The sequence below is a fragment of the Hylobates moloch genome, unplaced genomic scaffold, assembly GCF_009828535.3.
Source record: "Hylobates moloch isolate HMO894 unplaced genomic scaffold, HMol_V3 SCAFFOLD_21, whole genome shotgun sequence".
In the NCBI taxonomy this organism is placed as follows: Eukaryota; Metazoa; Chordata; class Mammalia; order Primates; family Hylobatidae; genus Hylobates; species Hylobates moloch.
This window is the reverse complement of record NW_026652296.1, coordinates 4,346,515-4,367,332: the sequence shown is the minus strand read 5'-3', so window position 1 is coordinate 4,367,332 and position 20,818 is coordinate 4,346,515. Positions and strand designations below refer to the sequence as shown.

At 44.4% G+C, this 20,818-nt stretch overlaps 2 protein-coding genes across 2 annotated transcripts in view; one reads left to right on the top strand and one right to left on the bottom strand.

The window, feature by feature from the left end:
• The window catches only part of RTF2 (replication termination factor 2), a 59,108-nt gene that overhangs the window by 15,331 nt on the left and 22,959 nt on the right, over positions 1-20,818 (top strand). The window contains exon 5 of the mRNA XM_032143346.2: positions 115-193. Coding sequence (XP_031999237.1) covers positions 115-193 — 79 coding nt within the window. The remainder of the gene's footprint in view (positions 1-114; positions 194-20,818) is intronic.
• LOC116461532 (beta-1,3-galactosyl-O-glycosyl-glycoprotein beta-1,6-N-acetylglucosaminyltransferase 7) overlaps positions 11,637-20,818 on the bottom strand; it is a 32,117-nt gene continuing 22,935 nt past the window's right edge. Inside the window, exons 6-8 of the mRNA XM_032143345.2 lie at positions 16,780-17,809; positions 15,343-15,438; positions 11,637-11,928 (exon numbers count right to left, since the gene is read on the bottom strand). Of these exons, the coding sequence (XP_031999236.1) occupies positions 11,702-11,928; positions 15,343-15,438; positions 16,780-17,749 (1,293 nt within the window). The 5' untranslated portion in view covers positions 17,750-17,809 and the 3' untranslated portion in view covers positions 11,637-11,701. The remainder of the gene's footprint in view (positions 11,929-15,342; positions 15,439-16,779; positions 17,810-20,818) is intronic.

Sequence of the window (20,818 nt, the reverse complement as noted above, 5' to 3'; positions counted from 1 at the left end):
GAGTAAAATGTAGCTATTTTAATTTTTGTGGTTCTTGGCCTTTGTATCAACCAAATAAATGTGAATTGATCATGTGATTAATACAGTCATTCCCCCACTGGGTTATTTCTCCAGGTTCTGCTTCCTTCGGTGCTGTGGCTGTGTGTTTTCTGAGCGAGCCTTGAAAGAGATAAAAGCGGAAGTTTGCCACACGGTGAGTTCCTGACATGTACCATTTGTTCCTTCTCCGTAGCTGAGGAAATCAGATGGTATAGGGTCCTTTCCCTCCATTTGTTCTTTCTGAAATTAGCTCTCATAAGTTGCTTTTCTGCTTCCATGGCTCTTGGTTGCTGGAAGTACAGGCTCCAGTGGCCTCTTGTCACCTGACCACTGCCTGCCAGTCCGGGTCAGACCACACGAGGGCTGTTTCCTGAACATGCCGCTGCCTCAGTTTCCTCTAGCGGACCTGCTGTCCTGGAGGGCCTTCTCCCGCGTGAGCCCCCGTTCCATAGTTCTTACTTCTTCTGTGACTCCCTGGTGCTAAACCTGCTTCAGCATTCCCCAAGCACCTTGTTATCTCACTCCTCCCATCGTAAAGTAATTGCATATGTATGTGTCTGTTTCCCCACCGGACTTAGTTTTTGAGGGTAGGAAACAAGGCATGTTCATCTCTATCCGCAGGGCTTATTCTCTCCAGGGCATGTAGCATGCCCTCAGTAAATGCTCGCATGGGTGGCGAGTAACTAGGCATGAGAGCTAGCCTCAGCTCACGTGGAGAAAATACTGATGCTTTGCTTTAATGGCGCTGCTGCTGCTGAAGCCAGAATGTGTGTGTGTCTTGGGTGTACTTCTGGCCCATCAAAAGCGTGCTGCTTCATTTGATGTCATGGATGCCAGCAGCTTCTGACTGTATTTTGCCTGTATCAACCCTGTTTGTATTTCGTTCCCCTCCCCACTGTGTTGTTGCTCCCTGTTGTGAAAGCCAGCAGCTTTCACTGAGTGATGAGTTAGGGGCCATCGCGTCTTCTAGCCACTGATCTGTGGGATAGCATGCTGCATAAGATCCATGAAGGCCCTTGCCCTCCTGCATCCCACATTCTGATTGGAGAGAGAGACACTCAGCTAGATGAGCAAGGCAGCATCGACTGTGACCGATGCTAGGAAGGAAACACATGAGGCCATGTGATGGAGGGAGAGAGGCTAGCGTAGTGGTGGTCAGCAGAGGCATGTCTGGAGGTTTGAGCTGAGACCCGAAGGACACGAGGGAGCCAGCTGTGCACAGCCTGAGTAGCAGCCTCTTAGGCAGCAGGAACAGCATGTGCAAAAGCTCAGAAGTGACAGAGGACTTTGCGAGTCCAGTGAACAAAGTGTGAGAGTGGAGGGCTGGTGAGGGGAGTAGATGAGATTAAAGAGTTAGGCAGGGGTCATCTCATGCAAGGCCTGGGGGCCACACTGGGGCTTATAGATTTTATTCTAAGAGCAGCAGGAAGCCAGAAGGCAGCTTTAAGCCAGATGGAATGTGCATTAATTTTATTCTAAAAATCCTAGACGTGGAGGAGGACACTGGGCGGCTCCCGTTATCTAGGCCCAGAGGCAGGCAGAGGTGAGTGGGGAAGAGGTCAGTGGGGGCAGTGAGTTATGTCCAGTTTGGGGTGACTATGAATAAAGCCTTCATAGAATGAGGAGTCTGTCTTATTAAGCTTTCTTTTAAGAAAAGAAATTCAAAGAAGACATTTGGGAATTGGTTGATATTCAGCCAGAAGTATTTATTGTGGCTCCCGTGTTAAGATGATGGCATAGATTCCAAGGGAAAATAAGATTTGGAGGACACGGTTCCTGCGCTCAAGGAGAGTGCAGTGCTGCAGGAATCATCAGTTATGTGAAACATCACACTCTATTTTGCTTTTTGAGGCCAGGTACCAAATAGATGGTAAAGATATTGGCACTAAGGGGCCAGAGAACTTTCTGTTGTCTACTGGTAAGAAATGGCTTTATAAAGGGAGGGGCATTTGTTCTGGGCCTCAAAGGAAGAGCACGGTTATTGGTTGCACTCCCAGGGATGGAGAGATTGCTGGTGGTAGCGGTGCTGCCCTGGGGAGGCGCACAGCCAGGCACTGGGTATCTGTATAAGGCGTTGTCTGGCAGGATAGGGACGCCCATTTTGCTGTCCTTCAGACCTTCTGCTTGCTTTCAGGAGAAAGTCTCCCTTTAATCCTCGTATGTTTGTAACACTCTCTTAACTGCCTAAGAAAGTAGACTTTAAGCTCAGAGCTTTGGCAGGCAGGATCTAGCAAAACTGTTTGGTATGGTAACTTGATATTTATGGCAAAGAGTACTGTTTTTCTACATTTATTGTAGGAATATAAAGTTAACTGTTAGGTTGGGCACAGTGGCTCATGCCTGTAATCCCAGCACTTTGGGAGGCCGAGGCGGGTGGATCACCTGAGGTCAGGAGTTCAAGACCAGCCTGGCCAACATAGCAAAACCCTGTCTCTCCTAAAAATACAAAAATTAGCTGGGTGTGGTAGCATGCACCTGTAATCCTGGCTGCCCGGAAGGCTGAGGCAGGAGAATTACTTGAACCTGGGAGCTGGAGGATACAGTGAGCCAAGATTGTGCCACTGCACTCCAGCCTGGGTGACAGAGTGAGACTCCATCTCAAAAATAAATAAATAAATAAATAAATAAAGTTAATGCTTAAAATTAAGTAGAAACAATGGGTAGATTTAAATAAAAATATTAAGATATTGACAGTACAGTTGGCAGGGGAATGGCTGAAGTTTGCAAAACACTGTTATAAGTCCTGCTGGTACTGTGATTGGTTAGTGGGGGGAAGAGGGGAAGCAGCAGTGATCATGGGGCGGAAGCAGCCGGGCAGCCATACTGAGATGAATGGCAGGTGTGATCGAGGCCTGGTCCTGTCAGGACTGTGGGGTGGGGTACAGGAGCAGGGAGAGAGGCCGAGGTGTGAGTTGGACTGGATTGGGGAAACCTTCAAATGCCAGAAGGAGGAGCAGGAGTTCTATTTCTTAAGAGTTCTCAGAATCATTGTAATGGGTAACCAGGTTTGGGGGACCTACTGATCTAAAGCAATCCAGTTTTTTTCTTACACCCATAATAGTTCCCATCTCTTAGATGGGTGCACAGTTGTCCTTTGCGTTGGTTGGCCTAAAACATCCATACTAATAACCATGATGACACATACGCAGTAAAACCTCACTGTCTGCCGAGCTTTACAGAGAAGCTGATTCTGTTCCATGCAAATACAGTGTTACGAGGGAACTCTGAGATTATATCGTTGGTGCTTGGGAAATTTTACTGAAAGCTAATAAGCTTTCAACAGTCTATACCTTGCACTTCAAGGGAACGGAAGGAGGCAAGAGGAAAGAGGAACAGAGCCACGTCAGGATTGCACAAGGGACAGTAGAGACCAGGTGATGAACAGGAGCGTAGGCTCCTCCCGGCTCCTCATGGAGGCCACCTTGGCTGTTGCGACCTTCTGCAGTTATGACAGGACACAGGTTGAAATTCAGGAATACCTCAGGAAATTGTCTTAAAAATAAATCTGTTGCCAACAGAGAATGAACGAGATTATGAGGGAATGCAGCCGGGAGCCAGTGGGAAAGTGCTTTGGGATCCTCAGTGTGTTGACCTGTGCAGGTTGGACAGAGAGAAAAGACTGAGCAAGAGCAAGAGTAAGAGTTTGGCAGCAGGAATGAGCCAGGATCCCGTGTGGGAGGCATCGCGAAGGAGGGGAGCTCAGCTGCTGGGGGTTCCTCCAGCAAGAAGGAAGCTTCGCACATGCCCTGTGTTCAAACGTGTGCACACTTTAACAAATAGAGTGCAGGATGGTAAGCGTTAGACACACCTGCGAGTGTACCCAGAAGTCTACTTGAAGGAATATAAATGTAAGAAGGTAGGAAATGAAGCTGAGATTTACCACAGAAGTCAAATGATCTAAATCAGTCATTCCCAAACCAGGCTGCTCTTCAGAGTCACCACAGTGGCTTATCCAGTTCCCATTTGCCATCTCAGACCCACTAAGTAAAAAGCCTTCAGGGTTGGTATGGAGCCCCATGGAGTTCTAGTTCTTAAGAGTTCTCAGAATCGTTGTAATGGGTGACCAGGTTTGGGGGACCTACTGATTGGAAGCAGTCCAGTTTTTTTGCTTACGCCCGTAATAGTAGCCATCCTTAGATGGGTGCGCAGTTGTCCTTTGTGTTGGTTGGCCTAAAACATCCATACTAATAACCATGATGACGCGTGCGCAGTAAAATCGCACTGTCTGCCGAGCTTCACAGAGAAGCTGATTCTGTTCCATGGAAATACAGTGTTGCGAGGGAACTCTGACATTATATTGTTGATGCTTGGGAAATTTTACTGAAAGCTAGTAAGCTTTCAACAGTCTATACCTTGCACTTCAAGGGAAGGGAAGGAAGCAGGAGGAAAGAGGAACAGAGCCACGTCAGGATTGCACAAGGGACAGTAGAGACCAGGTGATGAACGGGAGCGTAGGCTCCTCCCGGCTCCTCATGGAGGCCGCCTTGGCTGTTGCGACTTTCTGCAGTTATGACAGGACACAGGTTGACATTCAGGAAGACCTCAGGAAATTGTCTGAAAAATAAATCTGTTGCCAACAAAGAATGAACGAGATAATGAATGCTTTTTACTTGTATACTGTACATCAGAGTTGCCTTTGCAGAGCTGTGTTGAATACTCTGTGCTAGTTTGCTGGGGCTGCTGTAATCAAGTACCCAAGCTGGATGACTTACCGGAAAGTCATTGTCTTATAGTTCTGGAGACTAATGTCCAAAATCAAGGTGTCATCAGGGTTAGTTTCTTCTGAGGGAAGGATCTGGTCCAGGCCTCTCGTTGGCTTCTAGATGGCCTTTGCCCTGTTCACATCGTCTTCCCTCTATCATGTCTGTCTTTGTGTCCAAATTTTCCCTTATTAGGACACCAGTCCCAATACTGGATTAGGGCCTAACTTAATGACCTCATCTTAACTAATTACATCTGCAGTGACTGTGTTTCCCAATAAGGTCACATTTTGAGGTACTAGGGCTTGGATTTCAACATATGGATTTTGCGGGGGGACATAATTCAACCCGTAATATACAATTTAGAAAATAAAATCATAGAGCGTGGGGCCAGACATGGTGGCTCACGCCTGTAATCTCAACACTTTGGGAGGCTGAGGTGGTTGGATCACTTGAGGTCAGGAGTTCAAGACCAGCCTGGCCAACATGGTGAAACCCTGTCTCTACTAAAAATACAAAAATTAGCCGGGCGCAGTGGCGGGCGCCTGTAGTCCCAGCTACTCGGGAGGCTGAGGCAGGAGAATGGCGTGAACCCGGGAGGCAGAGCTTGCAGTGAGCTGAGATCGCGCCATTGCACTCCAGCCTGGGGGACAGAGGCAAGACTCCGTCTCAAAAAAAAAAAAAAAAATTAGCTGGGCTTGGTGGTGCACGCCTGTAGTCCCAGCTACTTGGGAGACTGAGGCAGGAGAATCGCTTGAACCCGGGAGGTGGAAGTTGCAGTGAGCCAAGATCGTGCCACTGCACTTCAGCCAAGATAATGGCAAGGCTCTCTCAAAAAAAAAAAATAATAATAAAATAAAATATAGAGCATGGGACAGTCAGTGGCACATTAGAGTAGGAATCATTCATTTATGCATGCAACCTTAGTCTGGTCTGTGCTGCTATAACAGAATACCCAAGACTGGGTAATTTATAAAGAACAGAAATTTATTTCCTCACAGCTCCAAAGCCTGAGAAGTTCAAGATCAAGGCACCAGCGTCTGGTGTGAGCCTTTCTGCTGGGCTGTAACATGATGAATGCATCACATGGAGAAGGAGGGAGGGAAGGAGGGAGAGAGAGAATGAGAATAAGAGGGAGCCTGCCTTGTCCTTTAATAAGGACCCCACTCCCACATCCATCCATTCGTGCAGGCAGTGTCCCCATGACCCCAACTCCTCCCATGATGCCTCGCCTCCCAACACCATGGATTAGGGATCAGGTTTCCAACACATGAACTTTAGGGGGCACATCCAAACCATAGCACAACCAGTACAACAGTTTGGGTTCACACACCAGCTCTGGCTTTGGGAATATCACTTCACCTCTTTAACCCTCAGATTCTAATATGTAAAAGGAAGGAATTATAGTAAATTTTCAGATGCTTTTTATTTAGATCCAAAATTCTAAACAATAACATTATAAAATGAGGAAATAAATGGCGAATTCATACACTTTTATCAAGAATCAAACTCCAATTTCTAATTTCAGGTTTCTGGAGTTTGATAATACAAAGTACAGGCTGAATGTTCCTTGTCTGAAATGCTTGGGACCAGAAGTGTTTTGAATTTCAGATTTGGTTGGATTTTTGAATATTTATATAAACATAATGAGATATCTTGGGGATGGGACCTAAGTCTAAACACTGACTTTATTTAAATTTCATATACGACTTATAGAAGGTAATTTTATACAATTTATTTAATAATTTTGTACATTAATCAAAGTTTTGACTGTGACCCATCACATGAGATCAGGTGTGGAATTTCCCATTTGTGACACCAAGTTAGCACTCAGAATGTTTCAGATTTTGAAGCATTTCGGATTCTCCGATAAGGAATTCTTAACCTGTATTTTGGTCAGGGTTGGCTAACTGCTGTAACGAACAACCCCAAAGTTCCAGAGGCTAATCCAGTGGGCAGCTTTCTTCCAAGGGGAAAGATTCAGGCTCTGACCTCTTGTTTTGGCCAGAAGGAGAAGAGAACATCTCTTTTTTTGTGGGGATTTACTTTGTATTTATTCACTTATTTTATTTTATTTTTTATTATACTTTAAGTTCTAACCAACCCAGATGTCCATCAATGATAGACTGGATTAAGAAAATGTGGCACATATACACTGTGGAATACTATGCAGCCATAAAAAAGGATGAGTTCATGTCCTTTGTAGGGACATGGATGAAGATGGAAACCATCATTCTGAGCAAACTATCGCAAGGACAAAAAACCAAACACCACATGTTCTCACTCATAGGTGGGAATTGAAGAATGAGAACACTTGGACACAGGAAGGGGAACATCACACACCTGGGCTTGTCATGGGGAGAACATCTCTTTTAGGAGGTTGTTACGGACCAAGCCTGGAAGGGATGTGCTTGGATTCTACTCACATTATATTGGCCAGAACTCAGTCACATGGCCACACCTGCAAGGTAGCTTGGGAAATGTAGTCTAGCTGGATGCCCAGGAAGAAGAGGCAAACATTAGCCGTTCCTGCCAAACTCTGCCAAAAAGAAAAGTGATGGTGCAGTTTCAGGAACTGTAGTGCATCACAAAAGCATGAATGAAGGGAGATAAAGCCACAGTGTCAAAGTCTAAAACAAATATTTTCACTTTTTAGGTAATGTATAAAATTTAGAGAAACCGGTGTTGTAAGAACGTCAGGAACCTCAGTGGTATTTTGGGTATACATTTTCTCCGCTTTTCAGTCTGCAGTTTCACCAACAATTGGCTTTTCAGTTCACGGGAAGAGACCCGAGGGTTGGAAATGGCTTTGGTGCTCTGTTCTAAAACAACATGGTACGCACATTGATTTCAGTAAACAGGGTCCAAAGAGATGTTGTTGCTAGGTGTTTTTGTGTTTACTATAAACAGATCGCTAGCCAAAATAATTAATTGTATTCCCCACTGTGCTGTGCACTTCTTGTAATAAGAAGAAATACATTGGAGTAATTACAGGCTGCCAAATAAATGATGGGCTTGTTACTCAAAGCACGACCCACAGACCTGCAATATTGTCATCACCTGAGAGGTTTTTTGTTTTTTGTTTTTAAGAAATGCCCACTCTACGCCAGGCACAGTGGCTGACACCTGTAATCCCAGCTTTTTGGGAGCTGAGACAGGAGGATAACTTGAGGCCAGAGTTCAAGATCAGCCTGGGCAACATAAGGAGACCCTGTTTCTACAACAAATTTTAAAATAGCCATGGTGGCACACACCTGTAGTCCTTGAGAGGCTAGGACAGGAGGGTGGCTGGAACCCAGGAGTTCAAGGCTACAGTGAGCTGTGATGGTGCCACTGCATTCCAACCTGGGTGACACAGAGTGAGACTCTGTCTAAAAAAAAACAAAATAATAAAAAAAAAAGTTAGAAAGAGAGAGAGAGAAAAGAGAAAAAGACTGACTCTCAGGCCCTACCCCAGACCAGTTGAAATAGAATCTACATTCTAACAAGATCCTTAGATGATTTGTATGCACAGTAAAATTTGAAAAGTGCTGATGTAGGGCTGGGTGCGGTGGCTCACACTTGTAATCCCAGCACTTTGGGAGGCTGAGGTGGATGGATCACAAGGTCAGGAGATCGAGACCATCCTGGCCAACATGGTGAAACCCTGTCTCTACTAAAAATACAAAAATTAGCTGGGCATGGTGGTGTGTGCCTGTGGTCCCAGCTACTTGGGAGTCTAAGGCAGGAGAATCGCTTGAACCTGGGAGGCAGAGGTTGCAGTGAGCCGAGATTGCGCCACTGCACTCCAGCCTGGGCGACAGAGCGAGACTCCGTCTCAAAAAAAAAAAAAGTGCCAATGTAGAGTATTGGAGTTGTGATCAGTAGCATTGGACTTGCTACCTCTGTGGCTTCATTTATTTAGGCTTTGTAGATAGGCGAATGGGGTGTGTGGATGTTTTAAAGTTAGAAGTCAAAAATATACTCACACTATCTACCTGCTTTTCATGGAGGGGGTGGAGCAGAAAGAAAAAGTTAAGTTAGGGAAAAGGAGTGTCGTCAGAAGTGGTCAGTGCAGCTGATTCTGGTTTTCAGGCTTTGGCCTTCTTCAGATTATCTTAGGTTTCTGCTATCTTTATAGTCTTTGTGAATATTTAGCTTCAAGTAATCAGATAAGACACAGCGTAGGCAGCCTTAAACTTTCACATGTTAATTTTGTTCTTTTACTCTACCCATGAACACACTGAGGGTCTGATCAGGAGAGAGTGAGCCTAGGCTTCTTGTTCTCATGCTCACAGAGGCTGCTGCTTTCCCTTAGTCTCCCTGGCCTGTTGCAGCTCCCTGTCTCTCAGCCCCCCTGCCCCTTAGCCTCCCTGCCTCTCGGCCTTGTTTTCCATTGCTGTCCCCACTTTCCACTGAAGCCCAGTCTCAGGCTGTTGCATTCCACCATGCATTTAGTGTACTTTTATTATTCTGCTTTATCCTGCTGTTACTGAAATGATTTTTTTTTTTAGATGGAGTCTTGCTCTGTTGCCCAGGCTGAGGTGCAGTGGTGCAATCTCGGCTCACTGTAACCTCCGCCTCCCGGGTTCAAGCGATTCTCCTACCTCAGCCGCCCGAGTAGCTGGGATTACAGGTGCCCACCACCATGCCTGGTTAATTTTTTTTTTCTTTTTTGCATTTTTAGTAGAGACAGGGTTTCACCATATTGGCCAGGCTGGTCTCAAACTCCTGACCTCGTGATCTGTCCGCCTCAGCCTCCCAAAGTGCTGGGATTACAGGCATGAGCCACCACGCCCGGCCGTACTGAAATGATTTGTTCAGGACACGTCTTCACTATAGCATTCAGCCTGTTGGGGGCAGGTATTTGTTTCAATTCGTGCTTCTTTGTGTGAGGTAAGGTGGTGTAGCTGCCTGGGACTCAGCAGTCACACTGCAGAGTGTAGCTGCCTCGTCCAAATCCCAGCCCCACTTTCCCAGCTATGTGGTCCCAGGAACATCCCATCGTCTGCCTGTGCCTCGATTTTCTCATCTGTTAAAAGTGTCAGCCATTCCTCTGAGCGCTTCCCCACCCAGGAGCACCCATGTCCTCCTAACAGTGCTGGTGGGCGGATGCTCTTACAGGGCCCCCTTCACAGTATGTGACTGGGTGTACCACGGTTGACATTGGAATGAAGTGAAGGCAGCCTTATGTTTTAAGTAACTTGAAAGATGGAAGCTTTTTTATTGTTCCTTTAATGGGGTTTACATTCAGTTGCTGTTGAGTTGTAAAATACCGGGGACATAATCGCGGCTAATCTGAGCTTTCCAAATGAACAGCCCGTCAGCTTGTAGCCAGCTGTCGCCTTTGGGGGCGCTGTGTTTGCTGTGGAAATGTGGAGGAAGGCGGTGGAGTGTTGTCATGGGGCTCTTGTGTTCTTTTTGAAAGTCAATATTTTCTATATGTGCTTTCCTTGGATCAGATATCCAAGGGGAAGAAAGGTTTGTTTAAACAAAGGTGTTACTTTTCTGTGGTTCCTTGATGTTTGATTTCTGGGATCTGCCTTCCAAATCCCTTTTCCTTCTGTCTAGCTATGATGTTTTCCCAGGGCTATTTCACACAGTGACTTGACTTCATTTCTATGCGTGGGAAGCTTCCATTTACTGAGATGCTTACACTTTGCGTTGGAATTATGTTTCTTTAATTTCCTCTCCTCTGGTTCCTGTGTTCCCTTTTTTCAGTCTCTTGTATGTTGTGCTGTTTATTAGTCACGCACTTCAGTTTCATATGATGCCGTATGAACTCTTTTAGAGAAAGAGGATATATATAAAGTTCTCCACAACAGTAGCGGCAGCAACAAAGTCGTGGACTTCTAAGGGAGGAGACCCAGATCTGTGAATAGAGATAATCACAGCCATTCATGTCTCAGATCTGTGCTGTTCAGCATGGTACCATTAGCCACATGTGCCTATTTAAAGGTAACTTAAGGCTGGGCGCAGTGGCTCACGCCTGTAATCCCAGCACTTTGGGAGGCCAAGGCAGGCGGATCACCTGAAGTCGGGAGTTCGAGATCAGCCTGACCAACATGGAGAAACCGCGTCTCTACTAAAAATACAAAAAAATTAGCCAGGCGTGGTGGCGCGTGCCTGTAATTCCACCTATTTGGGAGGCTGAGGCAGGAGAATCGCTTGAACCTGGGAGGCAGAGATTGCGGTGAGCCAAGATCGTGCCATTGCACTCCAGCCTGGGCAACAAGAGTGAAACTCTGTCTCAAATAAATAAATAAAGGTAACTTAATTTTTAAAAATTAAATAAAAATAAAGATCCACTTTTGTAGTCGCTCTAGCCACGTTTCTAATGCCCAGGAGCCCCTGTGGCTGTGGTGAGCACTGGACAGCTCAGCTGTAGAATGTCCGCCATCACCCAAGGTGCTAGGAGACGACATGTCAAGACCACAGACACTTGGGGCACCCTTTTTAACAAGGTGTGTTTTCTACTCCAGATGAGTTCCGTTTTACCCAAAGAAATACACTCTTCAGTATTTTTCTAGGACCGCCAGAACAGGGTTGCATGGCTTGCAGCCAGTGAGGACTGTTTCAGATAAGCATATTTTCATTTTCACTGGGAGTCTGTTCTTTCTTAGTGTCTCATACACAGTAGTATCTGGGTCTTCAAAACAGGCTGTGTCATTCTGATTCCAGCTTGAGCCTGGATCCAGGTGTTTGGAGAATTTGAGTTTGCAGCAGCTTTTTACTGAAGCAGTTCGCCTTCTAAGTGCATTGCTATATGTCACCAGTGGTAGCCTGAGTTTTTTTGTCTTGCGATTTCTTTCCCAAAGCTATAAAAGTGGCCTGTAATCAATAGTAAAGTCTTGTCAATAGCATGTTTCTGAATTCATTTTAGGAATAATTTGTATCAAGGAATTATCTTCCCACTTTGGTTCAATGTTCTCTTGTTTCAAGTCAAGGAAACAGAATGATACCAGTAAGAAAGCAGACACTCCCTAGCGGTTCAGTCTCGTATTGAAATGACTCTGCCTTTGCAAATGCCCGTGTGGCTCTGTAGGAACTTCTGCCTGCCTCAGCACTCGAAGTCTGTGCCGCCGCTCTAAGCAGGTGACCACAAGCGGGTCTGTCGAGTGTTCAAATTTGCTGGCAAACAGAGAAGGCGACTGAATGAGCCACAGCAGGTCTCCTGGTCCGTATACGCAGATGTCTTGGACGTAGCGGCCTGCAGAAAGAAACACAAAAACCTAGCTGCCTTTGTTTCCTCACCCATTTTATTCACACACAGAAAGTGGCACATGCTCTGTCCAGTGTCACTGGTGAGCCTCAGCTTCACCAGAGTTCATATCAAACAGCATTTACATGACTGCCTTGACAGGGGCTTTTATGTTGACTTTTGAACTTACGGTGGAAAGGGGCGCTTTCATTCTTTTAGTGATTTCTAAAATCTTTGTTAGTTACTGCTTTAGGTGAATACCATGGAATTTTAGCTCACCACGGGCACATGGGAGATGAGCTAGCACTCATGTGCCTGGTAAAATCTCAATTCCGATAGATTCTGGGTTCCATGAACTTGTGAGTCTTTTCATTGGTTGTAAGTAGTTCATAAGAATGGTATGGATTTTAAATAAGTCATTGCTTCTATATTTTTGGGGGACCCCAGACATGCACCACCATGCCCAGCTAATTTTTGTATTTTTTATAGAAACGGTTTCACCATGTAGGTCAGGCTGGTCTCAAACGCCGGGGCTCAAGTGATCTGCCCAGCTCGGCCTCCCAAAGTGCTGGGATTACAGGTGTGAGCCGCTGTGCCTGGCACTGCTTTTTATTTGTTTTTCAGAGTGAACATTTGATACAAACATTGAAGTGGGAATTACAGGCCAGGCACGGTGGCTCACACCTGTAATCCCAGCACTTTGGGGGGCCGAGGCAGGAGAATGACTTGAGCCCAGAAGTCCGAGACCAGCCTGGGCAATAGAGTGAGATCTCATCTCTAATTTAAAAAAAAAAATTTTTTTAAGTGGGAATTAGAGTTGGAATCCAGTGGTGACTGGATTCCTTGGAGACTCAGTGACACCTTTTATGTGCTTTTGACAACCGTGTCTGGCTCTTTCTGCTCTCGCTTTTAATTCTCACAGTGACACTCTGAAGTGGATTCCATCATCGTTCCCATTTTGCAGGTGAGGAAACAGATTAGCAAAGTGAGGTCTCGGCGTATGTGTGAGAGGGAAGGAGGTCTGTTTATTTCAGAAACCTTGCTCTTTTTCTGCCCAGCTCCTTCCTGCTCTCTTTCCTCACACCAGCGCAGTAATCCTACTTTTAAAAAACCTATCTTGGCTGGGCGCAGTGGCTCCTGCCTGTAATCCCAGCACTTTGGGAGGCCGAGGCGGGTGGATCACAAGGGCAGGAGATCAAGACCATCCTGGCCAACATGGTGAAACCTCGTCTCTACTAAAAATACAAAAATTAGCTGGGTGTGGCAGCACGTGCCTGTAATCCCAGCCACTCAGGAGGCTGCGGCAGGAGAATCACTTGAACCAGGGAGTCAGAGGTTGCAGTGAGCCAAGATTGCACCACTGCCCTCCAGCCTGGTGACAAAGCAAGCCTCCAAAAAAAAAAAAAAAAAAAAAAAAAAACCTATCTTAAGGAAATACTGTTTTTAAAAGGGGAAGGGGGTGTATGCACAAAATGTCCAGTGTTGTTTGTAAGACTGTATAAGTGGCAGCTGTTACCATGATTTAACAAATTTTACCTGATAGACATATTTGCTACAATGTGCTAGAATCTCAGTAGAGTTACATGTAACTACTTTAATATTATAAATATGGGCCAGATGCAGTGGTTCATGTCTGTAATCTCAGCACTTTGGGAGGCCAAGGCGGTAGGATCACTTGAGCCCAGGAGTTCAGGGCCAGCCTGGGCAGCATAGTGAGACCCCATCTCTACAAAGATAAAAAATTAGCTGGGCTTGGTGGCTTGCACCTGTAGTCCCAGCTACTTGGGAGACTGAAGTGGGAAGATCACTTGAGCCCAGAAAGTGGAGGCTGCAGTGAGCTGTGATCATACCACCTGCGCTCCAGCCTGGGTGACAGAGCGAGACCCTGTCTCAAAAAAAAAAAAAAAAAAATTACAAATATGAAGACTATCAGTGGGAGAAACTTAGGACATAAGTGAAAAGCAGCTCGGCTACGCCTTGATTATAACAATACAGCTATGCCATTTAGACACAGATGAAGTTGAACTAGAAGGGAATACAAATAAATGGACCATTTTCAGAGCTGTGTTAATGCTATTTGGGTGATTAAAAATAACCCCTTTGTTGCTGGTTCTAATGGGATAGCCGTCCTTCTGCACGCAGAGTCGGACTGGGAGCTCACCCATTGTAGTGGCAGCAGGCGGTTGCTCCCAGTCTGAGCCCCAGCCCTGCCCCTTCCTTCCTGTGCCTGTGGGAGTGACTTCACTTACCTGAGCCTTGGGTTCCATGTCAGTAAAGGGTGAATAATAGTTTCTACCTGAGAATTGTTGTGAGGATTGAGTGCAGGCCCAAAGCTGGGACCCAGAAGATTTACCGCCTCCCTACACACCAGGGCTTGGCCTACTTTGGGTGCTGACTCTGAATGCTGGCCACGCTACTGCCTGGCTGTGAGAACCGTTTTATACTGAAGCTAGTGATGGTAAGAACTTTCTGAAGTGTTTACTTTTAGGGAATGAGGACTTTGTTAGGATTTATACTAACTAGGGTTTTTTTCAAACATTATTGAAACATTCTGATTTCATTCAGAATTCTGAATCATTACTTTATTATTGATAGTATCAACCCTCATAACTTCTTACGCCATGTGCACACCTGAGGGGCTCCTGTTTTCAGGAAGAATCCGAGCCCCCTGCTTTTTCTGAGCATTTACTGACTAGTCCTGACAAACCCAAGTGTATAATGACAGGGAGCCCCTGCTTTCTAAAGAAAGGGCAGAGCTCTTGTTAACCTGTTGTTTACCTGTCACCTTTCTACCATGTGAATGGATCCCTAATTGAATCATATCTACTTTTGAAAAAACCCCTTCACTAGAAAATTGTTCCAGCCCTCTAACTTGATCCCTCTGCTTCAGGACGGTGGCTGTGCACATTGGCAGCAGGACTTACTTGTCTTTGAACTTGTCTGGTATTTGATTTACATTTTTTGTCTCCAATCTGTTTATTTTAGGCCAGTCTTTTAAACAGCTGAAAAACTGGGTAAACCTAGTTTATTTTTAATATCTAGTCTACTATATTCAAACCCAAGGTCTCTACCCAAAATCACTGTTAAAATCAGTTATCGTATCTCTGTGCAGTAGTAGTTCCTGCCGCTGGGTAGGAAGCCGTATGGAGACACATGGCAGGGCCTAGCTGTTGCCACAGAGGGTATATTCACTTAGGGAAATTTTATCAACCTGTATTTTTTGTGATTTGTGTACTTTTCTGTATGAATCTTATATAAAAAGTTTTTTTAAAAAATTGACTCAACCTCTGCTAATTGGATCATCACTAATTCCAGATTACTTTAAACATGATCCTCGGTCTTGCCCACTAGGATTGAGGCAGCAGTTTTATAGTTGTTGTGAAATTTGAAGCCTTTTTTGTTTTGTTTTGTTTTTCTTTTTACCTTTACATCCATCATGAACATTTCCTTCCTCACTCTTCCACTTAATGGCTTGAATATTTCCTTCCCAGCCAGCGTTTGGTGTAGCACCCGGAGCATCTAAGAGGAAAATAAAAGCAGCATACAGTGTGGAATCTGCTTCCCAGTTCTTTTAGTACAAGTTCTTCTGTGCTATCATTTCCATTTCCTCTAGATGAGGTAGTCAATGAGAAAAGTAGAGGGGAAAGTCCAACCTTCCTTGAGATGTTTCACTTGTGACATCTGATCAAAGGCTAGTGCTTTTGGGGGTGGGAGCATGTACTACGCTGGCAGTAGCATCCGGGTGGACCAAGGTTGGGGATCCCCATCTTTGTACTTGGGTTTCATTTTTCAGCCCTTTCTCCACCCCTTGTTACTCCCTTGCTGTATGCAGAGTGCTCTTTGTGATTCTCTTGGGGTTCTTTGGATTGTTTTCTCTGTAACAGCCCTCGGAGATTATTTGAAAATCGAACTTGCAGTAGATATGAGATTATATAAAAAAAAACCCTAACCAATGTCTACTGGATTCATCATACACCACTGTCTAGGCTGATTAGCTTAGTTGTTCAGGCTTGAAGCCACACTCCCTATAGGAGCCAGTCCACCTTTTACAAAGAGAAAATACTGAAGTCCACTTAAGGATGGTATCTGATTTCCCTCTACCTCTCAGAGAACCCATCTGAAGTATCAGATTTGCCACAAAATCATTACTAGCTTTAATATTTTCCATCTTACAGAGCCCTTAGCACAATGCCTGACACCAGTAGGTATCCAGTATTATTTATCAAATAAATGAAGAACTTCCTAAAGATTTATGCTCAGAATTTTCCAAACTCTCAGGAAACGCAAAATGCCACTACTTCTTTCTAGAGAGGGAACAAAAGCAGCCAGACTGGTTTGGGAACATCTTTCAGCTAACTTCAGACCCCTAAAATCAGAGAACTTCCTGTCTCCCTAAGTGGAAGGTCTTGCAAAATGTAGAACATTTACAAAGCCAAAGAAACATAGCTGAATTGAAAAAATATTCAATTTTTTCAGTAAATCTTATGGCCAGGCGTGGTGACTCACACCTGTAATCCCAGCACTTTGGGAGGCCGAGGCAGGTGGATCACCTGAGATTGGGAGTTCCAGACCAGCCTGACCGACATAGAGAAACACTGTCTCTACTAAAAATACAAAAATTAGCTGGGCATGGTGGTGGGCACCTGTAATCCCAGCTACTTGGGAGTCTGAGGCAGAATGGCGTGAACCCGGGAGGTGGAGCTTGCAGTGAGCCGAGATCGCACCACTGCACTCCAGCCTGGGTGACAGCATGAGACTCCGTCTCAAAATAAATAAATAAATAAATAAATAAATAAATAAATCTGCTGCTGTTGCTGCTGTTGCTGCTGACAGGCATCCATGTCAGTGGGTCTTTCTTACCTTTTAGTCGGTTCAGGGTCACCCAGTAGTGTTGCTCTGGGTTGCGGATGTCTTTGGACCACTGAAGCATGTCTTTTGCACGGATGTCAGTCAGTATGAACTCTACGAACTTCCTTGTAAGTACATAGTAAGCACTTCCAAAATAAATGGTTAAGTTATGGGGTGGTTTGTCTTTGAATCTGTTATTTGGAGGTGCATAGATACTTCCTTTAGGAACGAATTCGAGATGACTTTGTCTTGTCTTGGATTTAATGTGCAGTAGTTGGATTACTCCAGGAGTGATATTTTTATCACTCCATTTGCTTCTGATGTAGTGTATGATTTCTCTGTTGGTTTTGATGGGAAAATCCTGTCCACAAAGATTGATGACATAGTTCCATTGAAATTTAGAATGCACTAGATCTTTCATACAATTAATATCTGCCTGTAGTCTTGTAAAGCCAGCATAAGCCACCTTCTCTCTCTTGGAGGAAATAAAAACGTTTTCAAAACAGTTAACCAAGGTTTGCACAGCAGTCTTATACTTCTTTGGGGCCTTTTCATCAACATGAATACAATAAACATTTTGAGGTACATAAATAGCTCTGAGAAGCTGCACAAACATGGCCAGCTCCTTATGAATAGTTATAATATATGCCAAAGAGAAATCGCCCTCTTCTGCAGACAGGGGTCTGGTTATGAAATGCAGCCCCCGAGAAATCCCAGAGCAGTTTCCTGGTGTGTGTGAATGAGCATGTATTTCAGATTTATGAGGGGTTTTGCAAAATTTTGCAATTTGGGGGGCCGCCCCTTTCCCTTCAAATAAAGCGGAACACAGTCCATCTGGGTAAAAGCCACATTCTACTACTTCTGGATGGGCAGGTTCTTCCTCTGATTCCACAGGAGTTGGATTCCTTAAGTAAAGAAAAATGAAGATGCAAATGACTGCACTCACGACAAGTCCAGACTTTGTGGCTCGAAGCTGGCTCATATCTTGAGCTCCAAGTGCATTCTTATTACCATAATTTGGGTATTTTTTCCTTTAAGCTTCCTAAAAGAACAACAGATACAATTTAGGGTGTTGTAACTCTCCCCCCCCAACTTTATTGAAATACACAAAACTACCTATACACACCCATGAAACCATCAGTGCAATCAAGATAACAAGCATTTCCCTCACCCCTCAAAGTGTTCTTATGCTTCTTTTCATCCTCTTTCTGTCCATCCACATCTCTGGCAATTGCCGATATGCCTGCTGTCACTCTAGTTTGTCAGGGTGTGTTTAAGAAACTGCCAAACTGTTTTCCAAAGTGGTTGTAGCAGCAGTATATGATAGCCATTTATTATATAGCCTCTTGCATACTTGCTATGGTCAAATGTTTTAATTTTTACCCCTTAATGAGTGTGTAATGTTAGTTCCCTGTAGTTTTACTTTGCATTTCCCTAATGACTAATGATATTGAGCATATTTCCATGTTATTGCCCTTATTTAGGGAGATGAAAAATCTCAAATACTCACTTTGGACATAGACACTGTCCTGTTCTGCCTTATTCAAAGTTCATTTTATGCCATTATTCTGCATATAAGACTAAATCTTTCCAACAGAAGAAGTGACAAATTAAGAGGAATTTTATGATTATACACTTAAACGTCTTGAAGTGAGTTTCTGGGCCAGGCATAGTGGCTCATGCCTGTGATCTGAGAGCACTTTGGGAGGCCAAGGCAGAGGATCACTTGAGCCCAGGAGTTCAAGACTAGCCTGGGCAACATAGTAAGACCCCATCTCTATAAAAAATTTAAAAATTAGCCAGATGTGGTGGTGCCCTGATTATCCCATTGCACTCCAGCCTGGGTGACAGAGTGAGACCATGTCTCCCAAAAAAAAAAAAGTTTGAATTATTTTTAGGAAAGATGTCATAGATTAAAAACAGGGTATCTTTATTTAATAACATTATTTGATAATCATGTAGTTGTTTGTCTTGAGTCTACAGAGGTACATGAATAGGTGTAGCAATAGCAAAAAGTGACCAAAAGGTTTCAGTTAATTAATTATTACATGCAAGGATCATTCTCTGAAATTTAGGGAAGAAGACTGATAGGTAACATGTCAAGCTTTATATTGTTAGAAAGTATGTGTTTTTCTTGTTTATGAATCTTGACTTGGTTTCCATTAAAAGTTGCATGTTATTCCTACTTCCTGTTTTTCAGAAAACCATGTATGTGTGACTGGTATTTGAGCTCAGGTTGGACACTGGTCCCTTGCCTTTCCACATCGTTTTTACAAATGCTGTTTGGATAATGCCTCAACCAGGCAGCATTTTTAGTTATCCTTGTGTTCTTAAACTCTGAGCCAACAAAAGCTATTAACGTTGACTGTGGATTTTAAAGATGTTGTATTTATTTTCATTGTACAGTTTATTTCTACCAATTATGCTTCCAAAATAAAAAGCAGCCACTGCCGAGGTATGTCAGGCTGCAGCATGTTCCATTGGTTCAGTAAATGGTTTCTGCCCCAGACATGAAACCTTACAGCCTAATTTAAAGACATTCTTATAAATTATGTAATACTTATCTTTTTTTTTTTTTTTTTGAGACGGAGTCTTGCTATGTAACTCAGGCTGGAGTGCAATGGTGCGATCTTGGCTCACTGCAATCTCCGCCTCCCGGGTTCAAGCGATTCTCCTGCCTCAGCCTCCCAGGTGCATTCCACCATGCCTGGCTAATTTTTGTATTTTTTTAGTAGAGACAGGGTTTCACCATAATGGCCAGGCTGATCTCAAACTCTTGACCTCGTGATCCACCCGCCTAGGCCTCCCAAAGTGCTGGGATTACAGGCGTGAGCCACTGCGCCCGGCAATACTTATGTTTATAAACATGAAACCATCATAATTTATACATTTTATATGAGATTTCTAAATTAAATTAAACGACCATAGAAATTGAATAGGAAAGAAAAATGTTCTTGAAATGAAAGTAAAGCTTTTTACTACTTCTCCTGTAAGAATTTTGATTAAAGATAAATCATGTACCATAGTTTGTCATATCTTCCCCTGTATTATGACTTTAGTATAGGAAGAAGGGTTTGGGTTTTTTTTTTTTTTTGGTCTGTTGTTCTTTTATTTTGTTTTTCATTTGTTTTTTGAGACAGGGTCTCACTCTGTCGCCCAGGCTGGAGTGAAGTGGCTCAGTCTCAGCTCACTGCAACCTCTGTCTCCCCGGTTCAAGTGATTCTCCTGCCTCAGCCTCCTGAGTAGCTGGGATTACAGGCATGTGCCACCACGCTAGCTAATTTCTGTATTTTTAGTAGAGATGGGGTTTCACCATGTTGGCCAGGCTGGTCTCGAACTCCTGACCTCGTGTGATCCACCCTCGTTGGCCTCCCAAAGTGCTGGGAATTTATAGGCGTGAACCACTGCGCCCGGCCTATTTTGTTTTTTTGGTTTTCTGTTTTTTGTTTTTGTTTTTTTTTTTTAAGAGGAATTTCGCTCTTGTTGCCAAGGCTGGAGTGCAATGGCGTGATCTTGGCTCACTGCAACCTCCACCTCCTGGGTTCAAGCAATTCTCCTGCCTCAGCCTCCCAAGTAGCTGGGATTACAGGCATGCACCACCACACCCAGCTAATTTTGTATTTTTGGTAGAGACGGGGTTTCACCATGTTGGTCAGCCTGGTCTCGAACTCCTGACCTCAGGTGATCCACCTGCCTCAGCCTCCCAAAGTGTTGGGATTACAGGCGTGAGCCACCTCGCCCAGCTAGCTTGTTGTTTTTAAGATAACTTGTGAAAGCATTCTGTTCCTCCTGTCACAGAAGTGAGTTACCCCGTCATCACTGCCAAATGATACCCCATGTAAATTTAGCTGTGTGCCGAGCCCAGGAGATTGGGTATTTTCAGTAGTTTACAATAATTAAATGAAGACAGGCCCCAAGGGTAGCCATTGTCCTTTGGGAAAATACCCGGGCTAAGTGTTTTTCCCTCCCCTATATAGAGACAGGGACATGGCCAGTTCAGTGTTAACCTGCTGCAGTCTTCTACCTCGCTTCCGTCAGCACAGTCCCTCCC